General features: G+C 47.5%; 1 protein-coding gene across 1 annotated transcript in view; it reads right to left on the minus strand.

The window, feature by feature from the left end:
- LOC147456370 (putative DUF21 domain-containing protein At3g13070, chloroplastic) overlaps positions 1 to 24,310 on the minus strand; it is a 60,035-nt gene that overhangs the window by 2,682 nt on the left and 33,043 nt on the right. Inside the window, exons 7-11 of the mRNA XM_086514884.1 lie at positions 21,525 to 21,664; positions 21,361 to 21,439; positions 21,203 to 21,266; positions 20,592 to 20,683; positions 20,446 to 20,511 (exon numbers count right to left, since the gene is read on the minus strand). Of these exons, the coding sequence (XP_086371010.1) occupies positions 20,446 to 20,511; positions 20,592 to 20,683; positions 21,203 to 21,266; positions 21,361 to 21,439; positions 21,525 to 21,664 (441 nt within the window). The remainder of the gene's footprint in view (positions 1 to 20,445; positions 20,512 to 20,591; positions 20,684 to 21,202; positions 21,267 to 21,360; positions 21,440 to 21,524; positions 21,665 to 24,310) is intronic.

The raw sequence follows: 24,310 nt of genomic DNA on the forward strand, positions 1-24,310 counted from the left end.
AACAAGCATTTACAAAGGCTGCATACAGTGAGCTGTCTCGAAGGTGACTATATTGGCCTCAATTTTAGGGAGGGAGTGTCACAAATTTCTGACTAAGCAAATTTATTTGAGAAGCTTGAGGTGCTTATAGGGCACCTGTTGGAGAAGAGCTTGTGTTGCTAAATTGGCTTTATCTGACAGAAAAATAATTCTTAATGAATTATTGGATTTATAAGTGAGAGGGTTTTCTCGCTTGGAACACAAAGAAAAATAATTCTAAATGAGTTATTGGAATTTTAAGTGAGAGGGTTTCTCACTTGAGACATCCGAGTACAGATATTTCTAGTGCGTCATTCACAGTGATGACGAGAGCACTGTGAAAGGGAATATCTATAAGGCCACCAGGAACGGGAACTTCTGATGCGTCACATCAGATGGGTGACAGGGAGCATCGGGAAGAAGTATCCGACCATCCGGGAACGGACATCTTTGATGCGTCATAGGATGGGTGACATAGAGCATCGTGAAGGAGATTGTACCGTAAGTTCGGTAGGAAAAGACTACGTATGGGTATCCCTGATGCATCACAAGGTGGCTAACGGGTGCATCGGAAAGGGAATATCCATAGTCAAGAGGAAATTCCGAACTGTGTTTGAATTGTGCACAAGGATGAGCAAGCACTTGAATGAAGACAAAGAGTACCAAATAAGCATCTTCCCTGTTAAGACCACGACCTGACGAGCTTTCCTCTCCGACTCTCGCTGCTGCTGTATCCCATGCGCTGCGCCCCCCCTCCCCCCCCCCCCATCGCTGCCCGCCTGCCCTCTCTCTGCCCCCCCCCCCCCCAGCCCTCGCTGCCCCTTTGCTGCCCTGCGTGTCCGCGCGCTGCCCCTCCCCAGCTGTGGCAGTTCGCGGCACTGCCGCTGCTGCAGCCCCACCCGCCACTGCCGCCGCTGCCATCCGCTGCCGACCCCCCCTGGAGCCGCTCCCGCCATTGCCCCCGCCCGTTGCTGCTCGCGCTCTCGCAGTAGCCGTCTCCCCCCCCCCCCTGACCCGCCTGCTTTTTTTTTCCTCACTGTTGCATCCTGCACATCGGTACTCTCAGCATTGACTCCGTTTTTGGGGCAGTGCCTGGCGTGTCAAGTTGCAGATTCCACCCACCATCCTCTTCTTACGCCACAGCAGTAGACACACATGGAGGCTCCAGCTTCGCCACAGAGGGACTTGCCCGACCCCGCTGAGCCCACCATTCGACTTGCTCTTTCGCCGACAGAGCAAGCGAGCCTTGCCGCAGAGGTAGAGCGCTTACAGGCGACTTTGGTCATCTGCAAGGTTCTCGGCACCTGACCTAGCAGAGGAGAGCTGCGAGACCTTCTCCAGGCCCGCCTTCTCGCAGAAGTGGGCAAGATCCTGGATGTCCAGATTCTCGGACGGGAGTACTACCAGATTGAGTTCGAGACTTCCGAGATGGCCCCCAAGGTCATAGCTATGAGTCCACTGGCCATCCGAGCATCACGCGCCCACTTTCGACAGTGGCGACATGGTTTTGACCCGACTTCGGATGTGCTAGTAGAGGAGGCAGACATCCCCATCTCAGTCTGCTTTCCGGGTTTACGGAGGGAGTACCTTCCACTTCTCTCCAAGATTGGTTCCGCCATCGGGACAGTCCTGGAGACACCTCGTACGACAGCATCAGTAGCTGCCAAGGCGGCTGGCATCCCTTCAGTTCGAGTTTTGGTCAGAGATACCCACACGCTCCCAAAGGTCATCCTTCTGCCTCGGGTGAGTGGGGGTTGGTTTAGACAGCGTGGAGTACTCGGGTCTCCCGAACCAGTGCTTCATTTGCAGACAGATGGGCCACCTAGCGAAGGCCTGTCCACGGAGGAGGCCACGACCTGCACCTCAGCCTCAGCCTCAGCCCCAGCCCCCAGCCTGCCAAGGCTGGGCCGCAGCCACAACCAACGGCACAGCGCACAGATTCAGAGCCACCCTCCGAGCCTGGGGTAGCAGCAGGCCCGTGGCCGTCGACGCCAGGGGCCACAGCAACAGCCTGGCACTCAGAGTAGCCGTCAGGCGCCTACTCAGCAGTGGGTTCCCAAGAAGAACCGCTTGGGTCCTCTTGAGCAGGAGGAGCCCCCTACACCAACATCCACCTCCGCTTCACCCTCGCCAGCCGCCCCCCCTTCAGAGTTCCCCTCCTCCTCCTCATCCCCCCCCCCCCCCCCCCCCCCCCCCCCCCCGCCTTTTGCTCCCGTCCACTCCCCACCTCGCCCCCCTGCCTCTGTCGCCCCACCCCACTTCTCTTCTCCTCCGCCCCCCCCCCCCCCCCCCCCCCCCCCCCCCCCCCCCCCAGCTCCTTCTCCCCCTCCTCTTGCTTCAGTACCACAGTCGACTCAGGAGACTGGTCCCTCACCGACGGCTAGGAGATCTCTTGGCAGCGCTTTTGCCACGAGTCGCCTAGCGAGAGAGGGTCAGCCTTTCTTGCGGCCCCCTCTGCAGATTCAGACATCTTCCCTTGCAGCTATCCCTCGGGGTCTGACGAGCATTGACCTCCGACGCCGTTGGGATTTCTTCGATTACGGGTTCACTCGCTTTCTCGGCGATTCCGCAGCAGACCACAAAGCAGCCTGCTTCAGGGTCCATGCTTTGTTCCTCGCCGCTAGGGGGACAGAGGCCTTGGACTCAGCAGTTGGTTTCTCCTTCCCCCTCTGTGGTAGGACCGAGACAGAGTGGTCCCTCGACTCAGTGGTGGGATGGTTGCATACACAGGTTCTCGAGTTCTCTCACCACATGGGAGAACTTGGAGTTACAGATTTGCTGCAGACTTTGTGGCCACTGGCCAAGTTTGCGGTGACACCCCCAGATTCAGCAGGATGTAGGCACATTGTGGTATACTTTTTTGCTGATACGCAGTGTTTGCCTTGCTATGTATACATTCATGAGGACTCCTGGACAGAGGAGTTTGCTTTACGCACGGCTCGCTCTGCTTGGGCTTGGGCCAGGCACTCACTGCAGTCTCGCCTATCTAGAGGACGCTCGGATGCGGATTACTCCCCATCCAAGCCAGCCTCGAAGATAGCCCATCTTGCTGCTGCGGCAGCATCTGTTCTCTCTCGTTCCCCATGAGGATCGTCTCGTGGAACGTGCAGGGACTAGGTGGGCCCCAGTTTCAACGACAGCGGGGCCGATTGCGTCCGAAGCTTCAGCGTTGCCTTGTGGGAGGAGAGATTGATCTCCTTATGCTTCAGGAGCACCATTTGTCTGAGAGCCGCATTCGGCGATGTGGTCAGATTTTGCGTAGACGTTATGATACCTTTTGGTCAGCTGCTTTTGGACCTGGAGGCATCCAGGGAGGGGTATGTATGACTATTGCGGACTCATTGCAACAGGCCATTGTGGGCAGAGGGATTATTGTGCCAGGCAGGGCTCAGTGGATCACTATGCAGGTTCAGGGTGGCCTTGTGGGCTTCCTAAACATCTATGCGCCCAATGTGGCGAGTGCTCGTGCAGAGTTTTGGTCGCAGATTGTTGAGTCCTTACCACAGGTTGACCATTGGTGTGTAGGAGGGGACTTCAACATGTTGGAGGACCCTTCTGACAGGATCGGAGACAGCCATGCTACTGTGCTGGAGTCGAGTTAGCAGCTTGGGAGAGGTTGTGTATGACTTTGAGGGTCTCGGATACATGGCAGCATTCTGGCTTTGTGAGGCCTCCAGAGAGTCTTGCCTTCTCTAGATCGGACCGCAGAGTGGGAGGAGTGAATCTATCGCGGATAGATCGCTTCTACACTAGTGACCACTTCAGTGACCTGGGGGGATCCGTGGGCATCCTGGCAGGGACTTCCTTCTCGGACCATGCACCAGTGATCCTCACAATGCCAGACAGGCAGAGGAGTGGGAGCACGATGCTTCGCATCCCAAAGCGGGTCTTGTTGGACTCAGCACTCAGAGAGAGGGTAGAGGCTCTCTGGACAGACGGCATGGACAGCCAGGCTCTACCTGCAAACAGAGTGGCCTTAGGCCTAGCTCAGCTTAGCCACTTTTTTCTCCAGGAGTCTCTGGCTCGACGGGCTGCAGCGAGAGAGGAGGAGCAGCGTCTCAGACGAGGCATTGCTTCACTACAGAGGATGCAGGAGCAGCATCCAGACAGTCCATGGTTGGAGGAGCAGTTACAGCAGGCTCGACAGGAGCTTGCTTGCACAGAGGAGAGGCGTCATGAGTTTGCCTTTCACCGACAGGCATCTCAGTGGACTCAGGTGGGTGACAGAGTTACAGGTGCCTTTTTTGAGACAGTGGGACCTCGGCACTCACATGCCAAGGTCAATGAGTTGAGGAGACCCGATGGGTCAGTTGCTTGTGAGCCAGAGGATATGCGTACAGTTGCTACTGACTTTTACCGTGAGTTACTGTCGGTTGAGCCCCAGTCAGAGTGACAGGATGCATGCAGGGAGCAGATTTGGGCACAGATGCCTTGTCTTGTTACTGAGGAGATGCGCCAGAGGCTAGAGATGACTCTTCAGCTTGAGGAGCTGCACACGGCTCTTAGGGCCCTCCCTCGTGGTAGCTGTCCCGGTGAGGATGGGCTGACTCCCAGGTTCTTCTTGGAGTACTGGGACTTGCTTGGCCCAGATCTTTGTAGTGCCTTTCAGTACATTCTGCACACAGGAGTGATGCCGGATAGCATGAGTGAGGGCCTGATTTACCTTATTCCAAAGGAGGGTGGCTCCTTGGATGAGATTCGACAGTGGCGCCCCATCACCATCCTCAACTCAATCTACAAAATTCTTGCCAAGGCTCTGAGTTTGAGGATTCAGCCACTTTTGGAGAGCCTTATACATGGGACTCAGACCGGTTTTGTCAAGGAACGCAGTATCCTTGACAACATCTTCACTTTTTGGGAGGCTTCTACCCTTGCATGGCTCCGTGGGGAGGACCTTGTGATTCTTCTTCTCGATTTTGAGAAGGCATACGACAGAGTTGACTGGGACTTTCTAGAGGGCACGCTACGCAAGATGGGCTTCTCAGATGCTTGGATCAGAGGGGTGTCAGCTTTGTACAGACAGGCTCACAGTCAGGTGCTTTTGGCAAGAGGTAGAGGTGAGCGCTTCAGCTCACACGATAGGTCAGACAGGGTTGTCCTCTTGCCCCTTTTCTCTTTCTGTTCTATGCGGAGGCGATGAGCAGATTTTTGGTGTCACAACAGGTTGGTCTGAGAGGCTTAGCACTCCCTATACGGGGAGATGAGCTTTTGGACGCTGAGTTTGCCGACGACTCAGCCTTGTACTTAGAGGGCCAGGAGGCCAATCTACACAGATGTGAGCAGGCTTTGGAGACCTTCTGTTGTGCATCGGGCGCATTGATCAACTGGAGAAAGACAGTGGCTTTCTAGGTTGGCGATGCTCCTGTGCCAGATTGGATGCCAAGAGAGGGTTTCAGGTGGATTCCTCCAGGGACTGCAGTTCAGTACTTGGGTTGTCAGGTTGGTTTGGACTTGTCCCCCGAGCAGCAGATTGCTCCTCTTCTCCTGTCCATCAGGAGAAAGCTGTTACATTGGAGCTCAGCACGACTTTCGCTGGCTGGTAGAGTAGTAGTTTCCAACCAGGTGATGTTGGCAACTATGTGGTACATCACTTCTTGCTGGATCTTCTCAAGTTCTTGTATCAGCCAGGTAGAGAGGCTGATCAAGAACTTCCTTTGGTCAGGTCGCGATACTCAGATTGCCCGAGCCATGGTGGCTTGGTCGGTCATCACACTTCCTTGTTCTCAGGGAGGACTTGGGATCATTGATCCTGCACAACAGAGCAGAGCCCTTCTTGGGAAGTTTGTCGTCAGAGGAATTCTTCCAGGCGAGGAGCCATGGAAGGAATTCTTGTTGCAAAGGCTTCGTGCCAGGGTGCCTCAGTCAGGAGGCCCTTGGCAACCTTCGACCTGATGGATCTTTACAGAGTTGCGCCGAGTTGGTTTGAGCAGGAGACTGGAGGATAGATTCGCTGTGAGTTTGCTTCGATCTTGGGAGCTCTTACGGCGTGGCCTATAGCAGAGACAACCGACGTGCACGGAGGAGCGCCTACGGCAGCCCCTAGTCTGGAACCCCATGGTTAGCACTCAGAGAGGCCACTTGGTTGGGAGTCGGCCTCATGTTTCTTGGGGTCCCATGGCGGCAGGTCCAGCGCGTTCCCTAGGTGACTGGCTAGAGTTCACAGGTTTGTCAGAGGAGGTGCAGGCTGTCCAGCTACAGGGCATGAGAGGGGTGCAGAGCATGTGTCAGGACATCTCAGAGTCAGTTCCAGCTGAGTGGCTCATGCCTCTCGAGCCAATAGCACCCCGGTGGATGGGAGCCTTCACACGACTGGAGGTTCTCATTTCAGTCAGGGCTTGCTCAGAGACTGTCCCAGCCCTGTTCTTCGAGCTTCAGGGTGGGGGACGATTACAGCGAGTTGCACTAGAGGCCCCACAGGTTGCAGAGTGTTGTTTCCAGAGGATCTGAGTTGTGGGCATCTGTGGGAGGACTTGCGTCATAGACCCTGACCCAGCAGCTCTTGAGACTGGACACTGGAGGCTATGGGCTTGGGAGTGTTGTCCACTGGCACGAGTACAGTGGGATCCTGGTGAGTGGCTATGGAGGGACCCCTTCTCTTCTGCAGACCGCCCAGGAGTCCCCTTCTTTCAGTACACTGTTCGGCTTGGACGTCATATACTTGCAGCACAGAGAGAGGCCCGCCCCGCTGCAGCACGTCATTGGCAGGAGGGGGGCCTCACAGTCGAGTTCTTGGCAGCTTTTTGGCAGAGGCTGTGGGACTCCAGACAGCCGAGGCGCGTCACTTTGTTCCAGTGGCTGGTTGCACACAGAGCCACAGCAATAGGGATCTGGCTTGTGCATAGTGGTCTCTCGGCCGCATGTGCAGCCTGTGACCAGTTGGTGGAGAGTCAGCGTCACTGTCTGTGGGACTGTCCCTCGGCCCAGCAGGTGTGGCTACGTGTTCTTCGGCTGATGCCTGCCCTCTCCACGGCTCGAGAGTACACTTGGGGGGCAGCGGCTTGGTCCACCCTCACGGGCCCAGCACTTCAGTTTGAGCTATCTTCCACCAGCAGGATGATAGTGATACAGGGGGGGCGACCTACACTCCAACCTGCTACAGAGCTTACTCCAAAGGAGTGGTGCAGTGAGAGAGGAGTGTTGGGAGCTCATCAGCGGCCTAGCTCTCTGGTTCATCTGGCGGGCCCGCTGTTTCCGCATCTTTGAGGCTCGTCCTGTGCCACCAGCAGAGACTGTTCGTGACTTTTGGCTAGAGCTAATCCATACTCTCAGAGGACAGCTTGAGGGACTACAGGGCAGCTCCGACCACATGCGGGAGCGCCGCGAGGCTTTTTTTCGACTCTGACGCCCTGGGCCTTTCTACACCATAGTCCAGGGGGTGCTCAGATGGCACTACTGTCCACTTGTGTGGCTCTTCCCTCCTCCCATCTCTTGATTTAGCCTCATTGTATTTATGTTGTTTTTTCATTGGGAGAGTCTCCCCATCATGCTTGTTGTAGCCCTCTCTCGCAGAGGTGGATGTAGCCCTATGGGCAGTTTTCATTAACTAATAGAAGGATCTATTTCTCGGGGGGAAAAAAAAAATTGAAGATGGGTTCACAGGAAACTTTGAGGAAAAAAAGTTGCTTTCTAAGAAAGCACGTTGCTTTTCGGGAAAGCAGATGCTTTCCCGCGAGGAAGTCTATGTATGCATTGCATTTGAGCATGTGGTTGCATCCAGGGATGCCTGGGAAGTGCTGTGAAAGCATTGTTTTCAACTTATAAGGTTTTATTGAGTTTTTGGGCAGATTCATACCATTTTTAAAATACGCCGGCCGCCCACTTAATAAGTGGGCAACCACCTGGAAAATAAAGTAGCAAAAACCAGCCAGCTCTCTCTCTCTCTCTCTCTCTCTCTCTCTCTCTCTCTCTCTCTCTCTCTCTCTCTCTCTCTCTCTCTCTCTGGCAAAAGAGCCAACAAAAAAAACAAAAATGGCCACGATCTCTACGCGGGCAGCCAATGTTTTGCTATTCTTGCCGTGCCCAGGGAGCTATAAAAGCATCACATGTCCTCTCTCAGAAAGGGGTTGCAAGCGCCAGCAAGAGGAGACTCTGCCGCCAGAAGACGCAAGAGATCACGAGACTACGAAGCACGGAGGTCACTTTTCCCGCGCAAAGAGCGAGAGGTATCAATTGTGGATTCTCCATACGAATTGTTGTCCCGTGTTTGTGTGTGTTTGCACGTGTACTTCCTCTTCACGAGGGAGTAGGAGCAGAGGAAGGCGTGAGCCTCTGCAAGCGAAAAGCGTTGAGGAACTAGCCTAGCAAGCACAATGTGGTCGCAGACGCTCTTTCAAGAGTCCCCTGAATTTCAACCATCACAGTGGCTCATCATGAAGACTTTCATGGTATGAAAAATATCTATGACAGGGATGCGGATTTTCAAACAATATGGTTGAAGTTGCAAGAAGGAGAGCCTCATCCAAACTACTGCATCAAAGATGGATATCTCATGATGGATAATCGGCTATGCATCACTCTCCCTCTTCGTCAAAAAGTACTTATAGAAAGTCATGAACCACCTTATGCAGGACATAGAGGACAAGCAGCCACTCTAAGTGCTTTAGAACGCTTTTTCTATTGGCCAACACTTCGAAAGGATACACACAACTACATTGAAAAATGTCTGGTTTGTCAAAAATCAAAGTTTGAAAGACAAAAGGCTCCAGGATTATTACAACCTTTGTCAGTACCAGATGGTCCTTGGGAGTCTATCACCATGGAATTCATTCATTCTTGCCATAAAACATTGAAGTCTTCACAAGCTGCACGACTCTTTATACAACATATATTTAGGTTGCATGGTGTGCCTTCAGAAATTATTTCTGATAGGGACTCCAAGTTTACCAGTAATTTTTGGAGTGCTTTATTTGAGAATTTGGGAACAACCTTAAAGTTCTCTTCATCATTTCATCCACAAACGGATGGGCAAACCGAAGTCATGAATCTCACTTTACTTAATATGTTAAAAGCTTATGTTAGTGAGCAGAAGTCACAGTGGGAGAAGTATTTACCTCTATTGGAGTTTGCCTACAACAACACCCGACACTCCTCTACAGGGAAGGCTCCAAACGAAATAATGCAAGGAAGAATAATACCTCCACCTATCCGTACCAAAGACAAGATTTTTGCCGCTGATGAGATTGTTTCAGATTTGAAGACAGCTATAAATAAAGTCTGAGCCACTATCAAAGCTGCCCAAGAACGACAAAAGAAGCAAGCTGATAAGCGACGAAGGCATTTGGTTTTCAAAGAAGGACAATATGTCTTACTAAAGTTTGATAAGAACAGGTTAAAGCAAAGTTCAAGGAAAAAAAGCTCTTTTCCGAAGCTGTCAAAAAGATACTTTGGACCCTTCAAGGTCATCAAGAAAATTAATGAAGTATGCTACAAGCTAGAACTCCCAAGTCATTGGAAGATACATAATTCGTTTCATGTAAGCCTATTAAAGCCTTACATGGGACCAATACCAGAGGAGCATATTACAGAGGATCCCCCAAAAATTGAAGACACAGAGCAACTCATTCAACCCGAACAAATCCTCTTTCTTAAGGATCGAACTACAACAAGTGGCCTTCTGACACGGAAATTTCTATTGAAGTTTAAAGATTTACCCACAGCTGACGCCAAGTGGGTGGATGAAAATTTCATGCGGGCTTACCTTGAGATTCTTAAACAATATGAGGAAGCTTTTCAGCTGAGGACAGTTGAATAAGAGCGAGTGGGCTGTCACACCTGAATAGAAAAGAACTTGTATCCTTTTTCTATTGATCTTAAATTTACATGTGTGTTTTCCTTTTGTAAAACAAGATAACTAGAATAGTGCACCGTAGTATGATCACCGATGAGTAGTCATAGGTTAAGGTGGACCCCCACAGTGGGTTAGAACATAGATAGTGCACACTCCCACCTAGATAACCCAATTGGGTGCCTGTGACTTGTAACTCGTGCATATCGGGATTATACTTGCACATAGAAAGGGTTGATGCCATGGAGTGTGGGCTAGATCCGCCTGAAAAGACAGTTACAATCAACAAGATGGCATGATCATGAAGATTGCTCATTATGCATATGTAGGCTGAATGCATTGAATGCTTTATCTCCTCATAGAGATGTTAAATCCATGTTTTGAAGCAAAAACCGTATTGTACTCAAAAAGAGCTTTCAGTTGATACCCATATTAATGTGTGTTTTTAGCAGTTCCAAGATGGAAGCTTCTAGAAGATTCTAGAAGAGAGATTCTAGAAGGAAGGTTCCAAAAGGAGGACTTGTCACAAACTTTCCAAAAGATGACACTTGTCAAAAAGCTTTCAAAGGAAGAGACAAGTGTGTGGATACTAGTCAAAAAGCTTTTAAAGGAAGAGACAAGTGTGTGGACACTTGTCATGCCAACTTTATCTTTTACTAAACACTTGTCACAATCCTCTTCAACTTTTCCCTTTTCTCTTGAGGCAACTTCTCTATAAATAAAGCCTCTTTCCCTCTCATTTCCCCATCTCGTAGTTGCTGAATTTTCCTCTACCATTAGCCCAAGAAAACCCCTTCATTACCATCACCATCTCTCTCTACGCTTACTATTCCTTCATCCTCAAGAAGCCATATCTCTCTCTCTCTCTAGCTTGCTGTTTTTCAGGGCAGCACACCTATAAATCTGAAAATCCTGCTCTTTCCCTTCAGTTTTGCCTCTTCTATTCATCCTACAAGCAACCAAGACACTAGATCTCTTCTCTAGCATACGCAGCAGCTAAATTTTATCTTTGTACATATCTTAGAGAAGTCTACTTATGTTTACTTTTATGCATGTGCACATGGCATCTTGCATGATCTACAAGTGTGAGTCTACTTAAACTCACTCTCGCATTGATTGTAACTAAGCTCAATCCTAAGGTACTTGGGTTGAGTAAAAATCTATTTCCTCCGGAGGGGGGTTGCCATCTTCAACCCTCATTCTACCTCTTGTCTCTTTGAAGTGTTGTGATTAATATTTTGTCAAGTTCTTTAAGCACTCTTAGTTGTACGGGGCTCTTACACGTGTACATACACACACACAACAGGTTTTATCTCTTGTAGTTCTATTTCTTATTTCAGTCTTGCTCACGTTCATACTTCAATTGTGACCAAATTGGCATGCCAATGAATGATAAATTCATTTGTGCATGTACATGGTTCTCTATGTGTGTATACATAAATGCATACATATGTATAAACACACACAGGTAGATGTGCCATACGAAAAGAGACATAAATACCTACAATTACATATCTATTACAAAAAAAAAGAAACCTATGTTTCCATTTTCTCTTGCTCCAAAACAAAACGTTTCAAAGCCTGGAAACCTTGGAACAGTTGAAACCATGAAACGTTTCATGTCACGCTACATAGGGCCATGTTCACACTTGGCCGGACATAGCTCTAGCACCCATCCTAATGTCTAGAGACAACACAAGTAATGGAGATGATTTATCTGCGAAAATATTTCCAACAACTTTACGAGATTTTTTCTTGTATACTACCTTAACCATCTAGTACAAGTAGCAATATGTTCCTATACTTTCTCAGCCGGTGGTTCCCCTTCTTACATGCACCAAACTGTTTCTTTCCAAAGACGATTTCACTATAGCTTTTGAGTTAAAAATCCTCCATGCTTGGAATCAGTTGACCATGTACTCGAAGTGTACTACATTCAATACCCGATCCACCTCTGAGCCTAAGGACAAGTGCTTTAACATAGGTTTACCTACCCCCTCGTGTGACAAGCTGCTGACCTGTCACCCTATAGATGAGCAACAGATGAAACATCAAGTGGGGCGGTAGAGCACAAAGTCAAGTCTCACAACAAAAAAGCGGACTGCAAAAATTGATGGTGTAGCTGTAACAGACTTCGACACTCCAAGTCGAGAATCTACCGTGCCATAAATCACAACAAAAAAGCGGACTGCAAAAATTGATGGTGTAGCTGTAACAGACTTCGACACTCCAAGTCGAGAATCTACCGCGACACCACAAATAATACTCCAAAACAGTTCAAAGTTCACACTTGATTTGACACTGGCCCGGCGTAGTTCCGTGCCTAGAGATATTGGCCCCAAAGACTGGCGCCCCTTTTGGTATTTCTTGTTGTATTAATCTGTGTTCAAAGTACCAGAGTGTTGGCCGGCACTCACTCTCAGACTCTGCGACCAGATGCTCTGCAGAGTGGGAGGCCTACCCACTTATTTAAAGAGTTTACAAGGGATGCCAAAAGCAAAGCCCCAAAAGCTGAAAATCAAAAGCTCTGTGAAAAATAAAGCATGTTCCATCTTCTCTCTCTCTCAAGTTCTCTCTTGAGCCATAGTAAAGCAAAAGCAAAAGAGCTTCTCTCTCTCAACTTGCGTAGCCAGTAAAAAGAAAAATCCATGCAAATTTGCCTTGCTTTTGCTGCCACAAATTGCGCCGCTTTTTACGGGATGCCACGTCAACAGTACGGCAGTGCCACATCAGCAGCTTCAACGGGGGTCATTTTCCTGCTGTGTGTGTGTGTGTGTGTGTGTGTGTGTGTGTGTGTTGTAGCCACGTCACCAATTTGTGACATACCCCCCTCTTGAAAGCATTGTAATCGCCCTCGATTACGCCTGCAAAATAGACAGAAGCCATAAACTCTCTTAGGAGACACTCAATGTAAGTACCGACGCACTAGGAACACACATCTAGCACATGTACCAATCGACAGTCACATCACATGACATCACAGGACATCACTTGACATCACAGGACATCACATGACAAATCACATTCAACATTTATTCGGATCTTAGACCATGATTCATCGGCAATGCAATTAGTAAAAGAAACTAGATCCACTGAGGACCTCATAGATGCCTGATTGACTAACCCCTATTGCAACCATGTCTATCGAGATCATTCAAACCAAAATGCTGCAATCATTTCGTCTATCGGTTCCTGCACTTAAACAAGTCAAGAACAAATCAGTTTCATATAATCCGGAATTCCATTTCATAAAGTCATACAACAGAATATTGTCAACTCTCAGTATCCCTGAAGCTCAAAGGGACATCAGTGACTATAGTATTCAAAAATCGAGGGATCTGTTGACAAAGGAGCCGGAGTAACTCCCCTCTTGTGCAAACCCACTGCACCAGATCTCCGGCCAAGCTGCAAGCTGAATTCGGGGTTCCATTTGAAGTAGACTATGCTAAACCAAAAGCTTCAAGGTAAAGTTTCACAATCTAAGGAGTATCTACTAGGTCCTCCTCCTCCATCCACTTCGCATCCAATGCAGGATAGTTCTTGAATTTAACCAAGAACCGCCTTCAGACTTTACCCTTATTCTTTCTGTCCTTATGTGCCAAAATCTGTTCAGGAACAAGGATCTCCTCGTTTTCTTCCACTTCGGGTTGCTCATCAGGCTCCCCATCTTCCGGCACATCACCTTTAAAAGGTTTCAAGAGACTCACATGAAATGCATTGTGAATCCTCCAAGTGTCGGGCAATTTTCCCTCAACAGCTGTGTAACGCACAACAAAGTTTTCCTCATCAAGTAGCCATCCCGAATGGAATATCTTGCTACTATCTCCCCATCCCGTATCCGGGTGAAAATGTCTGCAAAATCTGTATCTGTGGCATATTGATTGACCATATCCTCGAAGCTCCTATGATGTATCGCAGAAATAGCCAGAACCAACGGCTTCCAAGACAAAGCATCTGCCGCCAAATTCTTCTGTCCCTGCACATGGACAATCTAGAAGTGAAACTGTAACAAGATGTTCGCCCACCGCATGTGCTTTTCCGATAACTGCTTCTGTGACAAGAAGTAGCGTAAACTTTGATGGTCTGTAAAGACAGTAAAATCCGCTCCGAGTAGGTAATGCCGCCACTGAGTAAGAGCATGAATAACCGCAAAAAGCTCTTTCTCATAAATCTATGCTGTCAATTCCAGCCTTGAAAACAATCGGCTCTCGTAAGTAATGACATGGCCTTCTTGCATTAAGACTGCACCCAGACTACGACCACAAGCATCACAATATACTTCAAATAACTTCTGCAAGTCCGCCAAAGTCAAAACTGGTCCCGTAGTCAATTTCTCTTTCAATGTCTAAAAGGCAATCACCTCTGTGGGTCCCACAAGAAAGGGACTCCTTTCTGTGTCAAGATATGCAAAGGGGAAGCAACCTCTGCAAACTTTCGAATGAACTGCCTGTAGTACGAACACAATCCCAAGAAGCTTCTAACTTCATGGACATTCTTCAAATCGGGCCAATCACGGATAGTCTCTATCTTGGCCGGATCCATCTGCACTCTCGTTGCTGAGACAATGTGTCCCAAAAAGTGTATCTCTGGTAGGAAAATTCCCCTTTTCTTCGCATTAATCACTAACTTATAATCTCGTAATGCCTGAAAGACTTGAAGCAAATGTTCTCTATGTTCTGCCTCATCCTTGGAGAAAACAATGATGTCGTCAAAGAAAGTGCCAACGAATAGTCTATACTCTCGAAAAATATTGTCCATCATCCAGTTAAATGTCGCAAGAGCATTGGTTAGGCCAAAAGGCATCACCAAAAACTCAAATAACCCAAAAGTCATCTGAAAGGCTATCTTGTAGACGTCTCCAGGCGCGATTCGGATCTATTGATATCCACTTTTCAAGTCGATCCTGCTAAAGCACGAGGATCCCTGAAGAAGAACTGCACATCCAATAGGGCGAAGCTCACAAAAATCATCGTAAGAGGGAGTCCCAATCATATCAACAATAATGCCATTAGACGGTTTAGGTCGTTTTGGAGCGGGAATTTTTGCATGAGGGAGTAGGTACTCGGAATGTTGGGTAATTGTGGAAAGTATGGCTAATTTGGAATCGTTGGTAACACTAATTATTCTTGCTTAAAGATTCCGTTTGTTGAGCCGAGAGTTGGAAAGGTTGAAAGGCGTGGCGATTGTTTGGAGGTACAGAGGATGAACGAGTAATGGATTTAGATAGGAGAGGTGAAGCCTTGGAAAGGATCTTTCCATTGGTGAAAGTGGGTTTGCTTGCAACATCCAATTGTGGCATGATTCCTAAGTTCTTGCATTGTGAAGGCTTTGATAGGTTTGATTTGCCAAGAAACACTCTTTGAAAATAGTAGTAGGAAGATGGGCGTCACAAACCTTTTGGTTGTAATCATCAGGGTTTCAGTGGAGTACATTATCAATTGTTTTTTACCTCTAAGGCTGCAATGGGATAATGTTTGGCAAAAGCAACCTCGAGTTAATGCCATGTTTTAGGAGCATCGGGGTTGGTACTCCACCATTACAGAGCAATGTCCATTGTGGAAGACAAGATCAAATTGTTGAAGAAACTGCAATGCTTTTAGTTGATCTTTAACCATGCATGAAGTGTTGAATTTGACCGAAGAAGTGCCATCTTTGAATGGGTTGAGACTCGGCATCATGGATGGAAGAAAATATGGTAAGTTCTCTGTGTGACCACACAATTAATATGCTTATGATTGGCATTAAGGCCTCAAATTTATAGGCACTTTGGTGGCAAGAGTAACTCAAAATTATATGTTATTAAAAACAATGCTCAAAAGCACTTATAAATCATTTGTTAAAGCTTATAATGCTCAAAATGCAACCTAGTAGAAATTCACCCACATGAGCCCTAATTTGTACGCTGACCGCTACTGTCATAAACTGGCGACGTGGCTACTGTACATACACACACTGCAGGAAAATGACCCCAACTGAAGCTGCTGACGTGGCACTGCCGTACTGCTGACGTGGCATCCCGTAAAAAGCGGCGCAATTTGCGGCAGCAAAAGCAGGGCAGATTTGCGTGGATTTTGCTTTTTACTGGCTACGCAAGTTGAGAGAGAGAAAGAGAGAGAAGCTTTTTTGCTTTTGCTTTACTGTGGCTCAAGAGAGAACTTGAGAGAGAGAGAAGATGAAACATGCTTTATTTTTCACGGAGCTTTTGATTTCAGCTTTTGGGACTCTGCTTTTGGCATCCCTTGTAAACTCTTTAAATAAGTGGGCAAGCCTCTCACTCTGCAGAGCATCTGGACGCAAAGTTTGAGAGTGAGCGCCTGCCTACACTCTTGTACTTTGAACACAGATTAATACAAAAAGAAATACCGAAAGGGGCACCAGTCTTTGGGGCCAATATCTCTAGGCACGGAACTCCGCCGGGCGAGTGTCGAATCAAGTGTGAACTGTGAACTGTTTTGAAGTGATTATTTGTGGTGTCGCGGTAGATTCTCGACTTGGAGTGTCCAAGTCTGTTATAGTGGTATCAGAGCACGACCGATTTCTCTTCTACGGGAAATCCGATCCTTTTTACACGACACTTATGGCTTCAGGCAAAGAGTAGTCGACTTCCTCTGCATCCGGAGATACGGGAAGAGATCACGATGAAGATTTACGCGAGGAGTAAAGCTAAAAAGCACTACAAAAAGCAGAAGAAAGGCGCTGACTTCCTGGGTTATTTGGGTCGTCAGTGTACATTTGAATCGGCTCGATTTGAAGGAGTACCCAGTTCTTCTTCTTCTTCTTCTTCGAGTTCTTCTAGCTCCTCTGACTCGAGCGAAGAAGACAGAAAAGGCAAAAAGCGAAGCAAAAGGCAACGCTTCGGAAAGGGCAAGAAAAAGGCAAAGAAGCCTAAATCTCGCCCCGTGGTTGACAGTTCTACAGAGGACTCGTCTTCAGCTAGTTCGGACTCTGATGACAGCATCTTTTACGCAAAGCAGAAGAATTTTAATAAAGCCAACCAGTATGACTTTCTGGAAGATAAAAGCAAGAATGTCCGAGAGTTTAAGGAAGGTGGACAGTCAATTAAATTTGACACGTTTTCTGGTTATAGAGATGCTTCGAAGGCTTTGTCTTTTATACAGCAGTTTGACATAGCTTTCTCAGGAGGGCGTTACTCAGAGCACTTTAAGATTCAAAGAGCTGCCTCTTACTTTAAGGGGAATGCCTTGGTGGTCCACGCTTCTATTAAACAAGAGAGCGCCAGTTAAATGGATTTTTATTTCTTCATGGCTGATTCGAGAGTATGCACGCGACATACGAACTGCTTGGAACCATCTTCGGATGACCAAGAAGGATACAGTGCAGGCTTATTGCGAGAGATTCTGGAGCTCTTTTCTACCCGCCTCTTCCTCTAAGAAGATCTCGTTCAAGGAACAGATTGAGCGGTTTACCTTTGGTCTTCCTACAGAGATCCGAGATCACTACTTAGAACAAAATTCAGCTTTTATATAGGAGTTGACGAGTCATGCGAAACGGGGTTTTGCCATTCACTCAGGCAGTTTGACCTACCCCACATATGAGATCATGACGCAAAGGGCCGAACAAATGAAAGTAGAAAGAGGAAGAGCAACCCAGAAAAGAAAGAAAAGAATGCACGACCCAAACTCACTCCTCAAGAGAGAGCTCTCTACATCAAGGAGGGGAAGTGCTTTGGATGCGGGCAAACTGGGCATATCTTCACGAAGTGCCCTAAAAAGGCAGAGAAAGAACAAAATGACAAGGACGATGAGAGGCCTGAGAGTTCGAGAGCAGCTGAGAAACGTGGAAGAAAAGGCAAGATGAAAACAGGACTGGTTCCAGATTGCATGGGTATTGATCCCAGCTCGATGGACGAGAGTACAGAACTTCGCCGAGCTTGGGGCAAAGTAAAAGACCAAGAAGCCCTGATCTTCTTTGATGGAGAAGCCAAGGCCAACTTCATTTCTCCGGAATTGGCGGCGCGGCTCGAGATCACTCCCGATCGGATGGGACTACTTGCAGAGGCAGTTCTAGCGGCACCCAGTAGGGACGTAGCCATTACACCTCTCATTGGCAAACTTCGGTTGCATTGTCGGGGGTATTTGGGGCATGAGGACTTCTACATAATGCCTTTGGAAGGTTGTGATGTTCTCTTGGGAATTCCCTGGTACCACAAGAACAACGCCGTGGTCGACTATCGAGCGAGGAAAGCGACATTGACCACAGAGAAGGGCAAAACCATTGTACTCGATGTAAAACTTAAGGGCGAGTCTGTCCCTAGTGTATCGGCTTCGGCCATTTCTAAATTAATGAAATCCAGTCTGTTTGTTTACTCGATCTTTTTGAAAGAGTTGAGTGATGAGGATAGGACAAATATGTCTGAACTTGATAAAGAACACCGAACTTGATAAAGAACACCAAGATTTTCTCCACGCTCATGCTGATTGCTTCTCAAAGGGCCTGCTAGGCTAGTTACCACCCGCTCGTCCTGAAGATCATACCATTGATCTGATACCTGGAAGCACACCACCGAACCGGCCACCTTATCGTGTGAGCCGAGCCCAGAACGAAGAGATTATGAACCAAGTGAAAGACCTCTTGGAAAAGGGTCTTGTCCAGCCTAGTACTTCACTGTACTACTCTCAACAAAATCAACATCAAAAACAGATTTCCGATTCGTAGAATCGATGATATACTTTATGGAGCTACTAGCTTTTATCTTCTTGAATCATGGAGCTACTGAAACTCTTGATGTTCGCAAGAAGCATATCACTCTTTCATCCCCTGGCAAGCTTATCACTTTGGATGTGAATCTACAATCAAATGATTCCCAAAACTCGACACTTCTTGAGATACACTTTTTGAATCTTATAACCACCTTCTTCTTGTCTTTATTTTGCACTTCACTTTTTGGAAATAATGACATAATGCAAAATTGAAAAAAAAAAATCTAACCAGCCTAAAATAATGATACATGGAGGTATGTGTACTGGGCATCCTAGGGGATCATATGGTGTGCTACATAGCATAAGTCATGATACATGAAACGTGTGCATGTTGTGCTAACTTGTGCATACTAGATTATAATGCATTGACGGTGGAAGGCATGATATGTGAAAGGTATTTGTGCCAGCATACTAGGCGATCATGTGTTAGCATGTAGACATGGTTGAGCAAGGTATCTATGGAGCAATGTGATTATTCTTATGTTTGGTGACTATCAGTCGTGAGTATCTCTGTCTAAAGATGAATGACTCTAGAATTCTCTCTCTGCGTCCAATGTATGTGCTTTAAGTTTGAATTCATTAACAATGTTACTAGAGTTTTTGTGTACACAGGTGTAATTGAGGATGATTACACATCTGTGGAGAGGGGGCATGTGACAAACCACTGGTGTGGCACTGTATAGATGAGCAATAGATGAGGCAGTAGTTGAGGTGGCAGAGCACAGAACCAAAATTGAGTCCAATGCGCCCCAAATCACGGCCACAAAAGCACATTGTACGGACTGATGATGTGGCAGTCAAGGTACAAATAGGGGCTGACATGGCTGAATTTCCGCTGGGTTGCTTTTTTGGTATCAATTATCTTTCACAAATTATTTATGAGTGCTTTTAAGCACTGATTTTAATAACATACAATATTGAGTTTCTACTGGGGCCAGAGTGCCTATAAATTTAGGCTTCAATGCAAGTTGTAAACAAATTAAGTGCGACCAACAAACAAATTAAGTGCATGGTAGCACAAAGCAGTTGAGCGACCATCAAACAAGTGCATGGTCGCACAAAGCAGTGGTCATTCTCTTTCTATTAATAAAATAAAGAAATACCACCAAGGGTGTCTATTTGAGGGTCAACACTCTCCGAAGGTAACTCCGCCTCCTATCTCAGCTTCAAGTATTGAAGTGTGATTTTCTGTTCGTCCTGTGACAGTTTTCCGACTTCAGTTTGTGAGCGAGTTGAGGGCCAGTGGATCATTCGTCCAACGGCTGATTACATCTCGCAAAAACTGATGCGCCGGTCCAGTACCTCTTTAATCTGAGTAAGAAGAGGTCTTTTCTACGCATTTGGGGGACACACCGTGAGAGAAGTCTACCTTCCCAGCAGGAGGATGAAAGGCAGGATCAAAACCATGGTGCCAACATTGGAGGTGCGTGCAGCTCAAAGAGTGAGAGGGCTTATCTGAATCACTTGGCTGCCCTGTCGAAAGCATCAAACTAAACTTGTAATATGTGTGTCCCAATAATTACACAACAATGATCTTGACCACCTCTGCTGAGAGACGAGCCTGTAAGGCATCACGCATCTTCCTTGGTCTAGACCAGTGCCAATGAGCTTGAAGATGACCCAACCTCTGTTGCAAGGCACAAATTCTCTTCTAACAAAAAAGACTCGAATGGTGGCTTTTGCAGGGGTGGTCAAGGCAACGTTCTAAGGGTCGCCATCTGTGTCTCGGCCACCTTTCAAAAAGAGGTAAAGGCCACCTGCCCTGGAATGGCGAAGAGAGTGGGGAAAGAACGTACTCCATATGGAGCATGTACTAGAAAACTTATAAACCTTTTTTAATAAATGAGAAAAATTATTGAATAAACGACACACATAGATTACATAACAACAATGTTTTCTATCATAGGCATTTTAGATTCTGACCTTTGAGTCATTCTCATCAAAGATTTCTCCAACAATTTCTTCCACGACATCTTCCAAGGTAACCAGCTGCAAGAAGAATATGAAACGTAAAAATATATACCTTCTGCCTCAAACAAATATGCTGGCAATTGCAAGAAACTGCTTACACCAACAGTGCCGCCATACTCATTCAATACAATAGCCATGTGCACTTTCCTGATTCGGAATTCTCTCAACAAATTCCATACAGACATCGAGTCTGAAAAAGCAGATGGACAAAGCATTGCAATCAACAACCAATGGAATAAAAATTTGCAATCACTTCTCTGATCTGATAACCAACTGTCCTTCTAGATTCCTACAGAATGGTCACGTGTATAATATATTTGACATGACTAAATTCTGCCCTTCATTGCAGAGTGTGAAATTCTGTTCGAGTGCAATCCCATACATTTTTGTCCTCACTTAATAGGAGGGTCCGACTAAATCGCTAATAACTTACCAAAAAAGGACCTTCCCCTGCAAAGATGTAAGAAGACTTGAGCCAACAACAGATTGAAAGAAGGCTGTGCCGATTCCTTTTGACAATGCCACTTTGAGATCAAGCCCCTTAAATAGACTCGTTTATCATCAAATAAGAAGCCTTGAGCCAACAACAGATTGAAAAAAGGCTATGCTGATTCCTTTTGACAATGCCGCTTTGAAATTAAGCCCCTTAAATAGACTTGTTTATGATCAAATCATTCAAGCATTCGATAGAGTTTAAAAAAATATGTACCAGGTACAAAATATGCAGGCTTGTGAGCTATTCGACCAACGGTCAGTTTCTGCAACACTTCAACCTAAAACAAGCAAAGATAAAGATCACCTCGTGCCAAAGAGAGTGCCTTAGAGCCCCAGGTTCAAAGCTCAGCATGTCTATCACACAAAATGCACCTGCTCAACATAGTCAAGCATATCCATGGCATATGCTATTCCAACAATGTTGTCAACACGTCGCTCAAACACCGGCACCCTGTCAAATGAAAGTAGATCTTCAACTCAAATTCTTTTGAGGATAAAAACAGGAAAACTTGTACATCAGAAAGAGAACTGCTTACCTGGAATATTGATGTGTCACCCATAAATTCCGAAAATCCATCACAGTAGCACTCGAATCAATTGCAACTACATCAACTAGAGGAGTCATTACTTCTCGAACATAAGTATCTTTGATCTCGAGTACATTCTCAATCATGTCCTGCACCAAATTGCACTTATCAAGTTGCAACTCAAAATGGAAATAGCAAAAGCCAAAACTCACGTTTCAGAGTTCTGCTACGTTTAGCACAGCAAGGAAGGCAAGTGTTCCATAGAAACACAGAAACCATATATGAATAGAGCTGAGAGTGAAACCTTGAAAAGCATTCAAATGAAGCACATAATTACAAAGATTTTGACATGGTAAGGCCAAATGGCATGCGTCCATCAGAATCTTAGGAGGATGTTCACTACGATGGCTCCCCACGAACTTTGGATGGATGACCGCATCCAAAGAGACACACCCTAACTGTAAAACATTCCCGAAACATCAAGTTTTAACGGGTCACAAAAGGGGGACCCAAAATGCATATTTGGAATGAGATGTATCAAGTAGACGTTTTAGTAGTTGTGCTTTTTGGCCATGAGCCTTTAAAAATGAGCCTAGGGGACCACTCTCTGGCAGATCAGTGCATGGCAGCCACAAAGGGACTTAGATGAAGCCCCCTCGTCCGACGCCACCAAGCCCACCATCCGACTTGCTCTGTCGCCAACAGAGCAAGCGAGCCTTGCAGGAGAGGTGGAGCGCCTTCACGCCACCTCTGTCATCTGCAAGATTATTGGCAATCCTCCCAGTCGAGGAGAGGTACGCGACCTTCTGCAGGCCCGCCTTCTAGCAAAGGTGGGGAAGATCATTGACATCCAGCCTCTCGGACGAGGATACTATCAGATCGAGTTTGAGACTCCCAAGATGGCTGCCAATTCAGCTCATTTCCGACAGTGGCGCCATGGTTTCGATCCAGCATTGGATGTTCTTGTCGTGGAGGCAAACTTGTCCATTTCCATATGCTTCCCTGGCTTGAGGAGGGAGTACTTACCGCTTCATTCCAAGATTGGTTCCGAGATCGGGACAATCTTGGAGACCCCGCGCACGGCAGCTTCAATTGCAGCCAAGGCTGCCAGTGTGTCTTCAGTACGCATTCTGGTTCGTGACACTCATACTCTCCCAAATGTGGTCCTTCTACCTAGGGCGAGTGAGGGATGGTTACGCCAGAGGGTGGAGTATTTGTGACTCCCAAACCAGTGCTTCATTTGCAGACAGATGAGCCACTTAGCCAAGGCCTGTCCTCGCAGGAGATCTCGACCCACAACGCATGCGCAGCCTCCCAAAGCTGAGCATGCCCAGTAGACAGGTACCCAAGACACACAAGCTGGTACCTCGACAAAGGCCAGTGATCAGCCAGCTGACGGCTCGCAGAAGGTGCCCGGCCGCCGTCAACAAGGACGGGCTAGCCACACTGCCCCCTTGTGTCCGACCTCCTGCAGGCCAGCAGCATTGCGTTCAGACAGGAAACCGTTTTGACCCCCTACACCAAGAGCCCCCCTCCACCTCAACTTCACCACCGCCACCTCCTTCCCCCCTCCACCTTCAGACTCCTTTGTTCTGCCTCCACCTCCTCCCCCCCCGCCCCCCCCCCCCCCCCCCCCCTCCTTCACTCCCAACTCTTGCTCCCCCCCTTTCCCCGGTGGGGCTCTCAGCCTCATCACCCAACCCATCCCACACTCCTCCTCAAACACAAGGAACTGGACACACATCCGCAACTAGACGCTCTCTTGGTAATGCTTTCGCTAGGAATCGCATGGCTCGAGAGGGGGAACCCCACTTGAGGACGCCACTTTTCGTTCAGACCTCTCCTATTGCAGCAATCCCCCATGGTTTGACTAGTTTTGATATTAGCAGATGATGGGACTTCTTTGACTACAGTTTCACGCGTTTCCTTGGTGACCCTTCTCCCCACCTTGAGGCAGCTTGCTTTCGAGCTCACTCTTTCTAGCAAACCGAGGCACCAAGGCTCTAGATACAGCGGTAGGTTTCTCCTTTCCGCTATGCGCTAGGGATCACACAGAGTGGAACTTGCCCACAGTTCTTGACTGGCTTCAGGTCCAGGCTATTGAGTTCTCACACCACACAGGGGACCTCGGGTGACACATTTGGTACAGACACTTTGGCCTTTAGCCAAGTTCAATGTGACGCCGCCGGATGTAGGCACATTGTGGTGCACTTGTTTGCTGAGACTCAGAGCCCCCCTTGCTAAGTATTGCCCCTAGCCTGCAAGAGCCTATTGGCCATGGAACAAAGCCCAAAACCCGAGCTAAACATGGCTAGACACAACCCGACATGACAAACCTACCTCACACTGGCCGGGCATAGTCACAAAACAACCCTCACTCCCTGGCACTTGTCCCTTGGAGAAACTAGGACCGACTGGACGAATCAAGAGAGATGCCTGAACTGAACATTTGGCTGGGGAGTTACCTCGAGAAAGACCGAAGAATCACATCATAGAATTGATCCCTAGTACTACTCCTCTGAATTGGCCCCCTTACAGAGTGAGCAGAGCCCCACCCAATTGGAAGAAATTATAAGCCAAATACAGGACCTTTTGAAAAAGGGTTTGATCCAACACAATACCTCCCCTTTTGTTCTTCTAATACTTATACAAAAGACAAATTCATTATCAACAGGAAAAAAAAGTGAGTCCCTTCTACCTTTGTGGGACATTGTTTGATCCAAAGGCGTTAGCATGGATACAGCTAAAGTGGTGGCTATTTGTGCTTGGCCCCCTTTGAGGGATGTACATGATGT

The sequence above is a fragment of the Adiantum capillus-veneris genome, chromosome 6, assembly GCF_014529385.1.
Source record: "Adiantum capillus-veneris isolate H3 chromosome 6, ASM1452938v2, whole genome shotgun sequence".
NCBI lineage: Eukaryota > Viridiplantae > Streptophyta > Polypodiopsida > Polypodiales > Pteridaceae > Adiantum > Adiantum capillus-veneris.